Source organism: Brassica napus, chromosome C4 (assembly GCF_020379485.1).
Source record: "Brassica napus cultivar Da-Ae chromosome C4, Da-Ae, whole genome shotgun sequence".
Lineage (NCBI taxonomy): Eukaryota > Viridiplantae > Streptophyta > Magnoliopsida > Brassicales > Brassicaceae > Brassica > Brassica napus.
In genome coordinates, this window is record NC_063447.1 from 36,757,567 (window position 1) to 36,774,671 (window position 17,105).

The following is a 17,105-nucleotide window of genomic DNA, read 5'->3' on the forward strand; positions in this document are numbered from 1 at the left end:
TATCAGATTATTTTGGAATCTAGCTAATTCATTCCATTGCAATCTACAACTAAGTCAGCTTCACACTCGTTTATATTTTTCATTGTCTATATTATAATCAATCATTCACATATCCGCTGTGTCTTCAGTACAAAATAGTCTTAAACTATGTTATCAAACATCGTAATTTTCGTTAAAACGCGCATATACCACTGATTTGTTTATCATACACCGAGTTTTTGGATCTTAGCATTTATTGCCATTTTATTGCCATTCGTTAATTTATTGCCATTCGTTAATTTTACCTTTTTATGTGGTTTCGGAGTAGAGAATACAAAGAATACTTTAAGATAAACATATGAATACTTCGAGATTGTAAATTCCAAAAATCTAAATGTGAATACATAGACCAAACATGCATGTATTGGCGCGTTATTTTCTTCAAAACAATCATATACTATTGTTTATAATTTTGATACCTGGAAGGGAAAAAAGATGCAAGTAGCATAAATGCGGAGGCGTGTGAAAATGCAAGCGAATTTCATTAACTCGTATACAAACAGTTACAATACCACTAGTAAAATAACGAACGGCGTGGAGCGGTCAACGTACAGAACACCAACATCCAACATGTAGGTCCCACCTACAACAAACGTAAAACCTATAAACGTTTCCTAATCTAATGTGAATCCGGCTTTAATCGAACCGGCTTAGCTCGAACACGTTGACCGGAATCGCTTAATTAGGCCATGCCTGCGGAGATTGAGAGGGAATAACAAGACTATGTGATGGTACTGAATTGAAGACTAGAGCAAGATTAACTGTCATTTGCATTTGGTTAAAGATGGTTAAACTGGGAAGGGAGAGAGAAGGTTACGATAGGTTATACTATGTTTTTTTTTGTAACAGATGTTATATGTTTTTAACCAATATTATGTGTAAAGTTTTGGTTGGGCTAATCATAACATGGAGTATAATGTCAAAGCGTTCTACATCAAAATGTGCACAAATAAACTACGGTTGGAGTATAGACAATAAAAAGTATATTACTCATTATTAAGGTCGAGAAAAGCATATGTTATTTAACGTTTAAAAACTAAGGTAAGACATAATGATTTCGTACTTCGTCATTAAAACAAAACAACATTAAAGAGAAAACCAAGACAATTAAAAACCGCTGCCATTACTCAAATTTCGATATCAGAGTAATTAGCAATAATTAACCTGATGACAACATGTTTATTTTTGTAGTAGCGAATAGGCTAGGACAAAGTCTGCACACCCCAACATTTAATCAAATCCAGTTCCCAAACTGTTCGTGCGCTCCAGGATAATAAACAATAATTGAATTATTAACAATTCTGTTGTGAACAAGAGATGAAATCGTGTTCTCTGTCTTATTATTTCTGAATCAAAGTGTTCCCTTATATAGGGGATACAAGGGATAGATAAAAGGAAAGTATCCAAATCATAATCCTAGAGTGAAAAGAAAAATCTCCTAAAGATAAACATGAAAGATAAATGGAAACATTATCTAGACAAGGGGCGACCGACTCTCTCTTCCCTTTGGGCTGCCGACTCTCTCTCTCTATATGGGCCTCGGTCTTGGCATTTGGTTCCTAGCAATCCACATTGTTCATAACACTCCCCCTTGGATGCTAGAACCATATGGGCTCGTATCATGCACGATGTTGCCTCGTTAAAACCTCTCTAGGAAAACCAAAAACCCAAGGTGGGAAAAAATGGAAACAGTAGACAGGAAAAAGAGTACAACGCATGACACTCCCCCTAATGAAGGCATCACTGCAGATCCTTCAGGCGGCGCATCCCTATCTGATGAACCAGCTTCCTGAATGTTGAGGTTGGCAGAGACTTGGTGAAAAGGTCGGCTGAGTTGTCGCTGGATCGGACTTGGACCACTTGAACCTCCTTTGCCTTCTGCAAGTCGTGGGTGAAAAAGAACTTGGGCAGGATGTGCTTGGTCCTGTCTCCCTTGATGTATCCTTCCTTGAGCTGAGCAATGCACGCTGCATTGTCCTCGTAGATGATCATTGGCTCCTCCTTCTCTTGTCCCACGGCCAGACCACTCTCTTTCAAGACATGGCCGGTCATGTTCCTCAACCAAACAAGCTCACGGCTTGCCTCATACATTGCTATGATCTCGGCGTGATTAGACGATGTTGCAACTAAGGATTGCTTTGTTGAACGCCAGCATATTGCGGCTCCACTATGTGTAAACACATATCCTGTCTGAGATCTAGCCTGGTGTGGGTCAGATAAGTACCCAGCATCTGCATATCCGACCAAGTTCTCTCCTGGCCGGTTGGTGTAGAATAAACCAAAGTCTTTTGTTCCTTGCAGATACCTGAACAGATATTTCACTCCGTTCCAATGCCTTAAGGTCAGACATGAACCAAATCTAGATAGTAAGCTCACGGCAAAGCTTATGTCCGGTCTAGTATGACTAGCTAAATACATTAAGGCCCCAATGGCACTTAAGTAAGGCATTTCCGGTCCGAGTGCTTCCTCGTCCGGTTTCTTAGGTCCGAATGGATCCTTCTCAAGGTCTAAGGACCTTACGACCATAGGACACGGTAAGGGGTGTGTCTGGTCCATATTGAATTGCTTGAGTATCTTTTCTGTATAAGTTTCTTGATGCACAAGGATGCCATTTGCTTTATACTCAAACTGTAATCCCAAACAGAACTTAGTTTTCCCTAAGTCTTTCATTTCAAATTCTTTCTTTAGACATTCGACCGTTTGGGAAATCTCTCCAGAGGTTCCTATTATGTTCAGGTCGTCCACATAGACAGATATTATAACATAGCCCTTGCTGTCGAATTTCTTTATGAATATACATGGACTTATTGGATCATTCTTATAACCCTCTTTGGTTAGGTACTCGGATAGCCGGTTATACCACATTTGACCTGACTGCTTTAAACCATATAAAGCTTTGTTCAGCTTAATGCAATGTTGTTCTCGAGAACCTTTCTTATCTTTGAGCTCAATACCCTCTGGAACTCTCATATGTATTTCATTGTCCAGTGGTCCGTATAGGTATGCTGTAACTACATCCATTAGGCGCAAATCAATGTTTTCTCTCACGGTCAGACTGATTAAATATCTCAATGTAGTCGCATCCACCACAGGGGAATAAGTTTCCTCATAGTCTATTCCTGGTCTTTGTGAGAATCCTTGTGCTACAAGCCGTGCTTTGTATCTCACCACTTCTCCTTTCTCGTTTCTCTTCCTTACAAAGACCCATTTGTATCCCACTGGTTTGACATCTCTGGGTGTCAAGATTATAGGGCCAAAAACGCCTCTCTTTCTCAATGATTCTAACTCCACGTTTATAGCTTGTTTCCATTTGATCAAATCTGATCTTAGCATGCGTTCTTGTATGGACGTGGGTTCTAGATCCTCATCTTTATCCATGATCTCAAGTGCTACCTTGTATGCAAATAAATCATCAACGTTGATATCTTTTCTGTTCCATTGTTTTCCAGACATTACATGGTCTATAGAGATCTCTTGGTTGTCCGGCTCTTGTGTCCCATGAAGTCCAGCGTCCCAGACCTCACTTGGAGGAACGGCCGGATCATCGGGTGTGGTCGGTACACTCGGCTCAACCGTCATGGTTGGCTCGACCGATCCATCTATGTCCTGGACGGTTTCCTTGATGCTCTCGGATCCAGAACCTTTCTTGGATTTCCGAGGCTGTTTGTCTTTGGAACCAATTGGTCTGCCACGTTTTAGACGTTGCTTAGACTCTGTAGCCACTTGACATTGTCCATCTTGGGCGTCTAATCTTACAGGTGCATAACAAGCCGGGATGTGTGATATTGTCACTCTATTTGGGTCAGCAAATGTATCTGGCAGTCTATTAGCTAGCTCTTGAAGATGTATTATCTTTTGGACTTCTAAATCACAATCTTTAGTCCGAGGATCTTGCCAAGATGTTGATGGTCTAAACCATTCTAATTCTTTTGTTATCAACCGGCTGTTATCTCCCCCTAAGGACGGATATGTGGACTCATCAAACTGTGAGTTTTCGTATCTGGCCTTAAACAAATCACCGGTTGTTGGCTCAATATACTTTATAATACTTGGGGATTCATATCCTACGTATATTCCCATCCTCCTCTGCGGTCCCATCTTAGTTCTCTGCGGTGGAGCGATTGGAACGTAGACGGCACATCCAAATGTTTTGATGTGGGACACGTCTGGCTCATGACCCGTAAGTAATTGGGATGGTGAATATCTATGCTCACTAGATGGCCTGATGCGAATCAGTTCCGTAGCATGTAAAACCGCATGTCCCCATGCTGATACCGGAAGTTTAGACTTCATAAGTAATGGACGGGCTATCAGCTGGATACGTTTAATGAAAGATTCGGCCAAGCCGTTCTGTGTATGGACATGTGCCACGGAGTGTTCTACTTTTACCCCCATGGACATACAATATTCATTAAACGCCTGGGACGTGAACTCACCAGCATTGTCTAGACGTATAGTCTTAAGTGGAAAGTCTGGAAAATGTGCTCTCAGCTTTATCATCTGAGCAAGCAGCCATGCAAAGGCTAGGTTCCGAGTGGACAACAGACATACATGCGACCATCTGGTCGATGCATCAATGAGGACCATGAAGTATCTAAACGTCCCACAAGGTGGGTGTATCGGTCCACATATGTCCCCTTGGATCCTTTCCAGAAAGTTTAAGGTTTCTTTATTAACCTTGGCTGGTGATGGCCTAGTTATGAGTTTCCCTTGTGCACATGCAGCACATGTGAGATTTCGTGGGATCACTCCTTTAAACGTGTGCCCTAATGAATTCATCATCAGTTTTCGCATCATTCCTGTTCCGGGATGGCCAAGCCGGTTATGCCATAAAGTGAATAGCTCGGAGGCATTTGCCTCGACCATACTGATCCGTGCATAGTAAAGACCAGTGGACATTGCGGGCATAGTCTCTAGGATCTTTTTATTGCCTTTGGTGATCAAAGTTATGTTAAGGAATTCTTTGTTTCCTTCTTCCCATGTTTCAAGGTGGAAACCGTTCAACCTTATGTCCTTGAAACTCAATAAGCTTCTTCTAGAGCTTGGGGAATACAAGGCGGTTTTGATCTCTAGGTGAGTGCCCTTGGGCATCATCACATAGGCCTGGCCGTGACCTTCAATCAGGCTGGCCTCACCCGTAATGGTTTGTACCTTTGCACTTTGCAATGTGAGATTCATGAAATACCTTTTGTCTCTAAGGATCGTATGACTTGTGCCACTATCCACCACAAGTATACTCATCTCATCATTCATTTCTATAAGTAAAATTTACTAGACTTTAGAGACTTTGTAAGATCTTTAAAACTTTTATTATAAATGTCATTTCATAAAATAAAAACACCAAATCAAAAAAAAAAACATAAAGCAATAAGACAATGTGATTCGAAAAAAACTAGTCCTTTAGACAGTCAGATGTCTCAAAATCCATTTGGTCATCTTTGTTGTCCCTGTCGGATTCATCGTCAGCATCATATCCATATCCTTTGTCGTCATGACCGTTCTCTTGGATCATGTTTGCCTCCGGGTTCTTGTTCTTGATACTCTCTTGATAGAGTTCGCACAAGTGCTTTGGAGTTCTGCAGTTCTTGGCCCAATGATTGTCCATCCCGCATCTGTGACACAATGACTTGGACGTGTAAGATGGTTTGGATATGCCACCTCGTCCACGGCCATAACTCCCTCGGCCCCGACCGTAATTGGAACCACGACCACGGTTATTGTGGTTTCCTCTTCGGCCGGTTGAGTAGTTATCTCGACCGTTATGGTTGTCACGCCTACGCCCCCTGTACCCACCACGGCCATGACCGTATGGTTTCCTGTTGTCTTGGGCGTAGTAGGTTTCTTTGGGATCTTTCTTTTCAACATCATGGGCTTCGGGTAATGGTGCTGTCCCGGCCGGTCTAGCTCCACTGTTCTTCATGAGAAGCTCATTGTTTGCCTCGGCCAAGAGTAGACAGGAGATCAGATCAGTGTATGTGGCAAAACCTTTTGTTCTATATTGCTGCTGCAATACAGAATTCGACTGATTGAAAGTCGTATAGGTCTTTTCAAGCATCATCACATCAGACACTTCTTCACCACACAGCCTTAGTATTGAGACGATTTTGAACAAGGCTGAGTTATACTCATCCACGGACTTAAAGTCCATGAATCTGAGATGCATCCAATCGTGCCTTGCCTTTGGAAGTAACACCATCTTTTGGTGATCATATCTGTGCTTTAAAGCATTCCAAAGATCCAATGGATTCTCAATCGTCATGTACTGATCCTTAAGACCTTCTATGAGATGATGGCGCATATAACATATGGCCCTGTATCTATTCTTTTCATTCTCATTACTGTCCTCAATGATAGTATCACCGAGTCCCTTGGATTTTAGACTAATCCTTGTGTCTAGCGCCCACTGCAAGTAATTGTCTCCGGAGAGATTAAGGGCTGCATAGTCTCTGTTTGCTATTTTTGACATCTGATCCACATTATCACACAAGACATTAGATTCATAATGGGATCACGTGGCCGCATGATATAAGCAAGCTCGGCCACAACACATCTTATGCATCTATGATGTTCAAGCAATACTAATCGACCATGGTGCTATCAATCAAGAGCCACACGGCCCTGTCAGTTTTCTAATGCAAACAACCTAAGCTCATGTGATTCTATATGCTGGCCGATCTTGTTTTAAACAATTGTGAATGCAATATCATGTTCGGATTCATGCAGAAACGATTTAAAAACATTCTTATGATCCCTAGGGTTTCAATCTTTAAAGTTCTATCAACTTATGTTTAAGGTTTCAAGGCCTTAAGTATTTGTATGTTCAGACAGATTGATTCAAGCAATCTAAACAATCCTAAACCTCAATTCCAATCAGAAATCAAGCAATCAAGATCAATCTTAAAATCGGCTACATGTTTCCTTTAGGGTTTAGGGTTTTCAATTCCTTGATTAGGGTTTGTCAATTTCAGATTTAATCAATCAACATACAACCAGGTTCTAATTGGAATCAATTCATGTTTCTAGTTCTAAGGCTTGTCGATTTTAATCTCATGGTTTCTTTTAGGGTTTCATCAAGACATTGTTTCCATAATGATGGAATTGGGGTTCTTACTGTTCTAGGTTCTCAGATTGTGTTTATACCTTAGTTTCGTAGGGGATTATGAACCGGACCACCAGAGAATGGATGGAACTTTGAGCTGGGATGATCGGACGTCTGCTGCCTCCTATCGGGTCGCGGATGGAGTCGATCGCGGCTGGAGGTGTCTCGGCTGCGAGCTGGACGGGGATTGGATCGTCTCGGGTCGGTCGCGGGGTTCGGGTTCGATCGCGAGCTGGATTGCGGTCCTTCTGATCTGGAACGTGATCTGAGAAGCTAGGATGGATCTTTTGGGTTCTTGATGAACAAGGGACAAGATTAGGTTTAGGGTTTTTGGTTTTGGATCGCCGGCTTAGACTTTTTGGTTTCGATTTTTGGTCTCAGGGTTCAGAGGCTATCGTGCTGATAACGTGTTGTGAACAAGAGATGAAATCGTGTTCTCTGTCTTATTATTTTTGAATCAAAGTGTTCCCTTATATAGGGGATACAAGGGATAGATAAAAGGAAAGTATCCAAATCATAATCCTAAAGTGAAAAAGAAAATCTCCTAAAGATAAACATGAAAGATAAATGGAAACATTATCTAGACAAGGGGCGGCCGACTCTCTCTTCCCTTTGGGCTGCCGACTCTCTCTCTTTATATGGGCCTCGGTCTTGGCCTTTGGTTCCTACCAATCCACATTGTTCATAACAAATTCAGCTTTCTCCAAATACGACTACTATAGTATCAATGATAGGAGGCATTATTATTCACGAGCTAATAAAAAGGCTCGTTAGGCGAACATAACCACTGGTTATTAACCAGAACCAAACAGTTAGGTTTTTGTACATCATAAAATCGCCTCTCATATTTTTGTATTTATCCGCTGTTACTGGCTCTATGTCAGTAGTTGTCTCTCAAGTGGCAATTTATTTATTACCAACATATTTATATTTATGATATTTTCATAGCTAATTTAGTAGTAATACATTTTATTGTGTGGAATCTAACTGTAAGCCATGATTAGGATGGTCTAACCTCATGTTAAGACAGTTTGCATATACCTTTTATACATTTACGTTGAGAGCTTTTCTTATCCACACATTAAAAATAACAATATGGTTCTCCATGCAAAGATTTTATAGAGATAATGCAACTAATAGTATTGGCAAACAAAATTATTTAACAATCCTTTATTTTTACTAGTAATTTCTCCATTGCTTAAGGGTTGTCGGAACAAAAGGGAGGGAGAGAGGAAGGGGAAAAGCAACAGCCCAGTGACAGACAGTTATTAAATAAATTTCCCAGAGAAAACCAAAAACAAAAAAAAAAAAAAGATCTTATCCTCCCTCAAAGCTCCTTTTGTTCTTCTATTAGTCATCATCAATGGTGGTTAAACGATCCAAAACCTCGTCATAATTGTCCACATCTTCTTCCTTTATCTATATAACCCTAATTTTGCCGCTACTTCACTACACCCTGTCTTCAAAATTTAAACTTTATTCCTCTTTCACTTTTCTTCAAACTTTCCCTAAAAACCCCCAAAAGTGGTCAATACGCCCAATCCGAAGGTAACCGAGGCTCGTTCACTGTCTGCTCTATCATCATCTGGCTCGAGTACCCACCATTGTTACTCCTCTGTCTCCACGACGCATCTGTTTATTAAACCCCGAACAATTGGAACAATAGATTATAAATTTGACTACTTGATTAAAATAGCAAGAGTATTAAACCAAATTATTATGGGTTTGTTTGTTATACCGTTGAAACTAGCCGAAGACCGGACTGGTGTCTGGTGGACCACAGATTCGTTTAGGTTAAGGACATGCGCCACTCTAGCCGGAAACAAAACCGTACCAAGAGCTAAACCCAGAGAGAACATTTCAATCAGAAAATATACAAAAACAAAATAAATATTGGACGGCTAGGATTAAAAGTCTGTAAAACTTACTGGGTTTCTTGCGAGTCTCGGCGGTTACAGGGGAACGAGGCAAGAACACGCCGGTTCCGGTTGAACCACGTTTTCCGGTACGGTCACCGAGGGAAACAGCACGCCTCTGTGGCTGGGTACACCATGCAGATGGAGATAAATCCATATGACCAGTACTTTTTATATGATTATTCACCCTCTGCTGCGCCAATTGGCGATTGTATTTCATCAACTGCTGCTCCTTCAGCTGCTGAAACTGCACCGAGAAGAGAAAAAAAAAAAAAGTCAGCATCAACTCAGAAAATAAAAAACAAACGTCGACAAAGCGTTGGTTAGAGAGATGTGATTTGATTTACTTGAACAGCTTGAAGCTTCTGGTATTGGAGAGACTGGCGGCTGTAGAAGCCGGAGTTGTGGTTAGAGATTTTAGCTGCGGCGAGGGGGTGTTTTCCGGGATGATCAAGAGGTCCTCTGCCACTATGATGGTTGTTGTAACCAGTCAGACTCATCATCGCCAGTTCCTCTGTGGCGGCACAGTACATATCCCACGCCGCCGCCTGAGAAGAAACTCGCGCCTGACAGCCGTATCCACCTCCACACCGAGTCATATCCCACGCCTGAACAAACACCATAAGCAACAGCTAAAAATCACAAATCTAAGGGATACAGAGAGAAGATGATGATGAAATAGAAGGTCGAGAGTTACCATGGCGTCGTCATCTTCAAGAGTTGACTGAACCATTTTCCGGCTTAATCCGGCTAAGAAGCTCTCTTCGTCGCCATGACTCGGCTCGTACGGGAACACCGACTCTTTGTTCTCCTTCTCAACGAGGAAATCGTCAGTGAGAAACTCCGTCGGAAGCCAGAACTCAGCGTCGTCGACTAAGCAGGCAGGTTCCATGGCTGCTTCGTAAAGTTTCGGTAGTGAGATTGAGAGATATCGAAAGGGTCCCAGTTTCAGAGGAGGGAAAGAGAATGAGAGAGGTTTTTGTAGGAGAAGAAGATGAAGTGGTGGTGGTGGGGGAGAGGTCTACTTTCCACGCGCCTGCTTTTAAAATGGACTCCACGCGCTTTGGATACAGCGTACAGGGAGGAGTGAGTGTGGGCCTACATCTGCGCTACTACGACGGGGGTAATGGCAAGTACGCTAGTGGGACATACTCTCTGAACACGTGATAGGGTTAAAACCGTAATCTTCTCGGCACGTGTCTTGGTTTAGTGTACGGGATTACCCTTTCAACTTGCGGTCCCCAGATTCATCATCATGATTGATTTTATCCCTTTTGTGTGTATAATAGGGGCATTGAATGTGAAAACGTGTATCAGACGTTTTTGATTCGAGTTTAGCTTTTGTACCGTTGTATTTTTTGCCATTTATGGTTACACACACAAGTCGCGTCTCTTCTCTGAGTACGTTGAACTTTTTCGTGATTTCAAATGATTATATAAAAAAATACGTTACAACAAAAAAAAACAGATTGAATATAGAATACTAGTAGAGAGGCCTAATACCGTAATTTGACCAGAAGATATGGTGTCACACCACGGCTTACCGTCGTGGAAAGCGCGTTTATTTAGTTTCTTCGATGGGTACTTTGTAGCTAGGTTACTCAAATGACTGTTTTGCCACTCGAACCTTAAGAATTTCCGTTGGATTTTCTATAACGGTGCCAAACCAGATGGATTCTCTTAACTGCACAGCACGTTAACATGACGTGGCAAGACACGTGTTATATTTTAATTAGTTGTCTTTGTCAATATGACATTTGGCTCCATATCAGAACCCACTTGGCGAACGGGGAACGGGACGTGATTCTTCGCTTAGAAGTTATTCCATCCCAGTTTCCACTAGTTTTATTCATTTTAAATTACAACTTTAAAGTTTTTTCTAAAATAAATTTTATACTAAATTATAAAGTAGATTACGTAAATCAAAAGTTTAGTCGACTATAACACAAGGATAAACATGAGATGTCACTGACGATAAAAGAACATGAGATGTCTGTCGCAAGGTTGACAATTAAAAAGGGATTGTTGTTGTATTTTATCTACTTGAGCTAATATTTGCGCTTTACGCGGGATGAATTTAAGTAACGGTGATGTAAAATAAATTTCATATTTGTATTTTACTTTCATAATACATAGAAGAAATAACATTTATGAGATAATGTATGTTAAGAATTTATAGTAATTATCTCTATTAAAAAGAAGGTGCATTTCATATTTTCACGTTTGTTTTGGACAGTGTTTCGAAAACCGGACCGGACCGGTCGATCGAACAGGTCAGACCATGACTCGTTGAAGAAGCCGAGTCCCGTTCAGTTTAAATCGGGATATGAAAGTAATCGGTTAAACCGGCTAAAACCGGTTCAAAACCGGTGATCTGGATCATCTTCAAAACGTTGTTCTAAAAAAATCAATATATAATTAATGCATTTTGAGTTGTTATAATAATTAATGTATCACTATTTAACTCAGATTCTTTTTAATTTTATTTTAAATAAAAATACATAGTAAAAAATCTCTTTTTGGCTCATATACTATTCTAACTTTGTTATATTTATAAAATTCAAAACTTTAGTTATAAGAATAAATAAATATGGTAACTTAAACGGTCAATTATTTGATTTTACTAAATTAAATTTAAATAGTATTCACTTATTTACTGTATATGTAGCTAGAGCTTACTGTTTATTTCCTAATTAAGAAAAGAGAACTGAGAGCGAATTATAGGAATATTCTTTAGACACATATATATATATATATACATATATTTTGTTTAAAAAAAATAAAATAGAAATCTTGGTTCAACCGATTAAACCGGTCCAGCCACTATTTATACCGAGTCGGTATCTGGTTTGATTTTCAAAACATTTTTTTTGGACTTATAATTCATATAAATTAGACTATTGAAAATTTTGATGGGCCAACTCCTGCAAACTCAAACAGAGCATTTTACTATTGTAAAAAATCGAAGGAACAACAAAGTCAATAAATCACATCCCTTCGTATAATCTCAAGAGATTTCAAAAAAAAAAACACTATAATCTCAAGAGTTCGTATAGATTCAGTAAAGTTTATTTTATAAAACAACAACTATGAAAAAAATGAACAATACTGTGTGCCAGAAATCACTTAAAAAAATTTATACTATTAAAACATGAGTACATTTTGTATTTAACCCTGAGTTTTACTCAATATTTACCATTTTATGCCACTGGAATTAAATAAATTGTCGTTTTAAAATTTTCCTTAACCACCCTGTATTAATTGACATCACTTAACCTTAAATAAGTTTTACAGACGGTGGCTTAAAGGTCTTCTTCTCCGTTTTTTTTTTTGTTCCATGAACATTTTTTTTCTCCATTCTTCCAAGTCTTGTTCTTCATTCTTTTACGCTCTTTGTTTGATGGATTCAAGTCGAGGAGAAGGCTAGATAGGAGTTTTGCGGAATTGAGTTATTTCTTTCTCCGTCGTGGTTATTTGTGGTTTCAGATTGGTTGGGTTCCATTGCAAGTCAAGACGTCAGTGGATTTTCACTAAGCTTCGATGTGGTTTCGTAAGTTGCAGCGGGAGTGACCGATTGAGAATGAATCACGATTTGGCTGGAGTGAGGTGGCTCAGGAGATTGCGGCTGTGTTGGTTAGGAGAAGGCCACGAGTTCGGTTAAATAGGGTTTCTTAATTTGCATCCGGTTTTGTAGTTAGTTTTTTCTGATTTTATCCATAAAATTATTAACCAATTCTGGTTTGGTAACCGAACCGAACGTATATGGATTATCTTTTAATAGAAAATATTAATTGCTCCTCCATATTTACCATAAGCTACATTGGATTTGTCAACACATATGTATGTTTAGAAACTATTAGTTTTGATCGATATGGTTTGATTTATCTACCAACGAAATAACTATTATAAAGTTATAAACCAGGTCGGTTTTACCAAAATACATTAGAATAAATTATTGATTTTTCCTAAAAAGAATCAATTTTGTTTATGTAGTGCAATATATGTTGTTCAACTGATATATGCATAACTTTCTGTTAATGTATAATTTATATGTATTACATTTGGTCATACAATCTATTATGATAGCTAGGAGGAAGTTTGTTGATATTATAATAAAATACAATTCTAGACATTGAAATGTTAGTTAATTTACATTTCAAAATGCATTTTGATAGGAGGACGCTTTTTAAAGTTGTTTTAATATTATTTTTAAAAATATCTCATGTTTTAATAGTATTAGATACATTTAATATAATTTAAAAATAATGATTCAACTAAAAAATCACACATGAAAAAATTTGTGTACTTTTCTTTAACATAATAGGTTTGAAGTATTATTCATGATTCACGGCATCTATATATCATCTACATAAAAAATACCCAATCGATTCCAATGTACAAACCCAATTGATTCATATTTCTTTAAATTCGAAAAACCAAAACCGAGCGGAACTTCAATATTAAAAATATGATAAAATATTAATTATCCGAATTCAGGATTTTTGGATATTCATAAGTAAAAGATATCCAAAATTCCTCAATTACCTGAGTTTTTTTGGGTTTAATTAGAGGTTTTAGATGTTTTTAAAACTTTAACCAAACTCAATCTATTTATAATTCGGTTCCAATTCGGGTTTTATAACAATAGAAAATGGATCCAAACCAAATGAAACCATTAAATTGTTGTGTTTTGAATATGTAATTATCGAAAAACAAACATCCGCGCGGACACGCGGATCAGAAGCTAGTCTCTATTATTAAAATAGAAGTACACATTAAAATATACCCCTAAGTTTTCTAACTTATTTACACTTCCATGCCACTGAGAATTAAATTAAACTACCTATTTTAATGTTTGTCTTTTCCAGTTAAATTAATGAGTTTTCCTTAATCAAATTTAAACTTAATGTCATTAAATAAACCTACCTATTTTAATGCTTGTCTTTTTCAGTTAAATTAATGAGTTTTTCTTAATCAAATTTAAATTTAATGTCATTAAATGAACCTAATAATACATTATATTTAACGTAGCTTATTACGTACGAGTACGGCCCAATAATGAACTTGAATTTTATTTTTACGAAAACGTGAATCACTTGACTTTTGTAATATTTAAAATATATTAACTACAATATAACAAATGCATATAACCTACCTATACTTTAGTTTGAAATGATCATGTTCAAGTTTTATATAGTCAACTTACATCATGCATCGATCGATGTACAATATTCAAACCACCTATAGTTTTCGTTTTCTTTATAGGATGTATCAACCAACCAATCATCCCATTGATTTTCTAAGTTTTATAAAAAAACAAATCAATAAATACAAACTCAAAATCCAATATCTTCTATTAATCAAAACATAATATCTTCAATGTCGTATCTTTAATGTACCTATTAAATATAGAAACTGTAATCATAATTACACTAATTATAAGAATAGATTTGATTCTAACCAATTGATCTATTACTTCGGTAATTGATTTGCTTGCAGAAGAGGAAACAATAAATTTAAAATTTATAAGAATATAAAAATATAGAGATTCCAACCAACTGCCTATATTTGCGTATGATTTCCGCATAATAAGCTTCAAATTGAACATTGAAAAAGATAGAGAGAATTTTTTAATCTTTTACCGACACAAACTTAAACAAAACGAAGAGTTAAATGTAATTTTTTTTTGTTACACTTCTCGAAAAAAAACGGTTACAACAAGGGCTTTCATAATATGGCCTTTTAACATATTAATGTTATGGACATTTAATAATTATCTTGACGAAAAACAAAGACTATAAATAATTTATTATTAATAAAATTATGAAATTATTTACAATTTGATGACTAATTCATCGCCCTTTTTTATATGTTAAATTTTTCATAGAAGTTTAAAAATTATTTTATTTTCTTTAAACATGTATAACTAATTTATAATCTTTTATGCCGTACTAAGTCATAATATAATATTTCTTCATCTTTTACATGAATAACCATTGTTTTTATATATCGTCTACAATTCTCTAATTACGTCTATTTGTTCAATTTTTTTATATGATATCTAATATCATCGTAAATAGATGGTTTAAGATGCAAAAAAAATATTTACTTGGTGAATATAATACATCAAATATTACAAATACATTATTTAGTTAAATAAATAACCAAAAACCGAAAATTCAAATCCGCGCTGGCGCGCAGATCAGGGTCTAGTATATATTAAAACTAATATCAGATCCCAAAGTATTTCTAGTGTGGCAAGACCAAATAATATTTGAGACCTTGCTGTGTCTGTGATGTATTCAAGTGGGAAACAAAGTTAAAAAAGATAAGAGATGAAAACAAAATTGTTGATATGGCTTTCGTTTGTAGAATGAAATCTGATAGGTAGTGGCACTATAAATGGTGTGCTCAGTGAATGCCATTACCATATATTCAAAAATTATTGAGTAGGATATTACATATGAATTGCTCAATTTGTGATAACATAACTATAGTAAGTGAAAATGGACTTCTATTACGGTCTGGTTACCCAGACAACCTCAAGCTTAAGTAATAAAATGGCTGTTTGATGTCAAAAAAAAAAAAAACTATAGTAAGTGGAAATTTACTCTATTAATAACTACTAGGTTAAGATCTGCGCCTTGCGCGGAATAGATAGTATATATAAATTATTTTATGTATTATATGTTTTTTACATATTATGAAATAATAAATATATATTGAATAATTAAAAATTTAGTAACTATTACGTATATAATTAAATTGGTGTAAATACATAAATAAATTTTATTAATGTAGACAAACATTTTTTCTATTTTATATGGTATAAAATTAAGTTTAAATGATATTAACATAGATATATAGTGCATTTTTAATATTGATATCTGTTAAAAAATATTTTATACTCATATTATTTTTGATCATTTGTATTTCTTTATAACAAAAAATTTAAATCACTGATAACAATAAAAAATTTTTGGGATGTTTAATAGTTTTAGTAATTTATAATTTTAAAAACATTCAATGCAAAGTTTAAAATCTAAATATTAAGTTGTCAATATTTGTTCAAAATATTTATCAAAAAAAATTCAAAGAAAATTTTGAAATTAAAATACTTATGTATTTTATATGGTATATAATTTATTTTAAAAAATATCAATATACATATATATATATATAATATTTATTAAACGAGACTTCCTACTTATGTAATTTCCTAATCATTTGTATCTTGTTATAACAGAAATTTTAAACCATGGATCACAAAAATTTCAATGTGAGATTTTTAACAACTTTAGTCATTTATAGTCGTTTTAAAAAATTAAAAATATAACATATACGAAAAAATTTAAATTTTTATTATATAGTTAATGTGGTTGTTTAATTTATTTTAATAAGTTAAATTTTTTAAAATGATAGAAAATAGACTAATTTTTATCATATCTTTATTATTCAGAATCATTAATTGTCATATATACTTTAGCTACATTAGGTAATTACGTGATTTTTATTTAAGGAAACAATGAAGGTCATTCATGATTAATTTATGGTTAGTTTAATAAAAAGCTTATTATATATTTATATGGACCAACATATTTTTCTAAAGATTCTAAGAATGATTGTGGTGATGACATATGGCTACAAAAATATGTTGTAATGCTCCTCTTTTAATATATAAGCGATAGAAAGTCTCAATTTACTCAGTTTTATAACCGTAGAAAGGGGAATAATTTCTTGATTCATATTACCAGTTATAACAATGTACATTAAACTACACCCATTACATTAAACTACACCCATAACATTAATACTAACATTCCTTTCTTTGAAATTTACGAATCCCTTTACCCCCTATATATAATAATAAATATTAACTGCATGTATGCTGTTATATCATCTAAGTTCATGGTAAAAACAAAGTAAATAGCCAATTAAAATTAAGAAACCAAATCAATCAAAACCAGAATTTGGTAAAATTTTCAACACGAATAAACCATATTATATTAAACCGAGTTTCACCATTGTAATACATCAATAATAAAAACTTG

At 36.0% G+C, this 17,105-nt stretch overlaps 2 protein-coding genes across 2 annotated transcripts; both read right to left on the reverse strand.

Moving 5' to 3' along the window:
• Window positions 1–5,431: 5,431 nt before the first annotated feature.
• On the reverse strand, window positions 5,432–6,337 carry LOC125586046. Its single transcript, XM_048755833.1, has 2 exons — window positions 5,601–6,337; window positions 5,432–5,486 (listed from the first exon to the last, which is right to left on the reverse strand). The coding sequence occupies exons 1-2, from the start codon at window positions 6,335–6,337 to the stop codon at window positions 5,432–5,434; spliced, it is 792 nt and encodes a 263-aa protein (XP_048611790.1).
• Window positions 6,338–8,208: 1,871 nt separating this feature from the next.
• LOC125585584 lies at window positions 8,209–10,065 on the reverse strand. The gene is made up of 5 exons (XM_048754911.1): window positions 9,752–10,065; window positions 9,402–9,662; window positions 9,067–9,301; window positions 8,877–8,978; window positions 8,209–8,770 (listed from the first exon to the last, which is right to left on the reverse strand). The coding sequence occupies exons 1-5, from the start codon at window positions 9,944–9,946 to the stop codon at window positions 8,667–8,669; spliced, it is 897 nt and encodes a 298-aa protein (XP_048610868.1). The 5' UTR covers window positions 9,947–10,065; the 3' UTR covers window positions 8,209–8,666.
• Between the last annotated feature and the right edge of the window lie 7,040 nt (window positions 10,066–17,105).

Coding starts and splice junctions, on each gene's coding strand:
- LOC125586046 (XM_048755833.1), bottom strand. CDS start 6,337: ATGCGCCATCATCTCATAGAAGGTCTTAAGGATCAGTACATGACGATT. Junction 5,487..5,600: donor TGCAGAACTCCAAAGCACTT/GTGCGAACTCTA, acceptor TGAATCCGACAG/GGACAACAAAGATGACCAAA.
- LOC125585584 (XM_048754911.1), bottom strand. CDS start 9,946: ATGGAACCTGCCTGCTTAGTCGACGACGCTGAGTTCTGGCTTCCGACG. Junction 8,979..9,066: donor CGAGACTCGCAAGAAACCCA/GTAAGTTTTACA, acceptor CTCTGGGTTTAG/CTCTTGGTACGGTTTTGTTT. Junction 8,771..8,876: donor GTCTTCGGCTAGTTTCAACG/GTATAACAAACA, acceptor TTTAATAAACAG/ATGCGTCGTGGAGACAGAGG.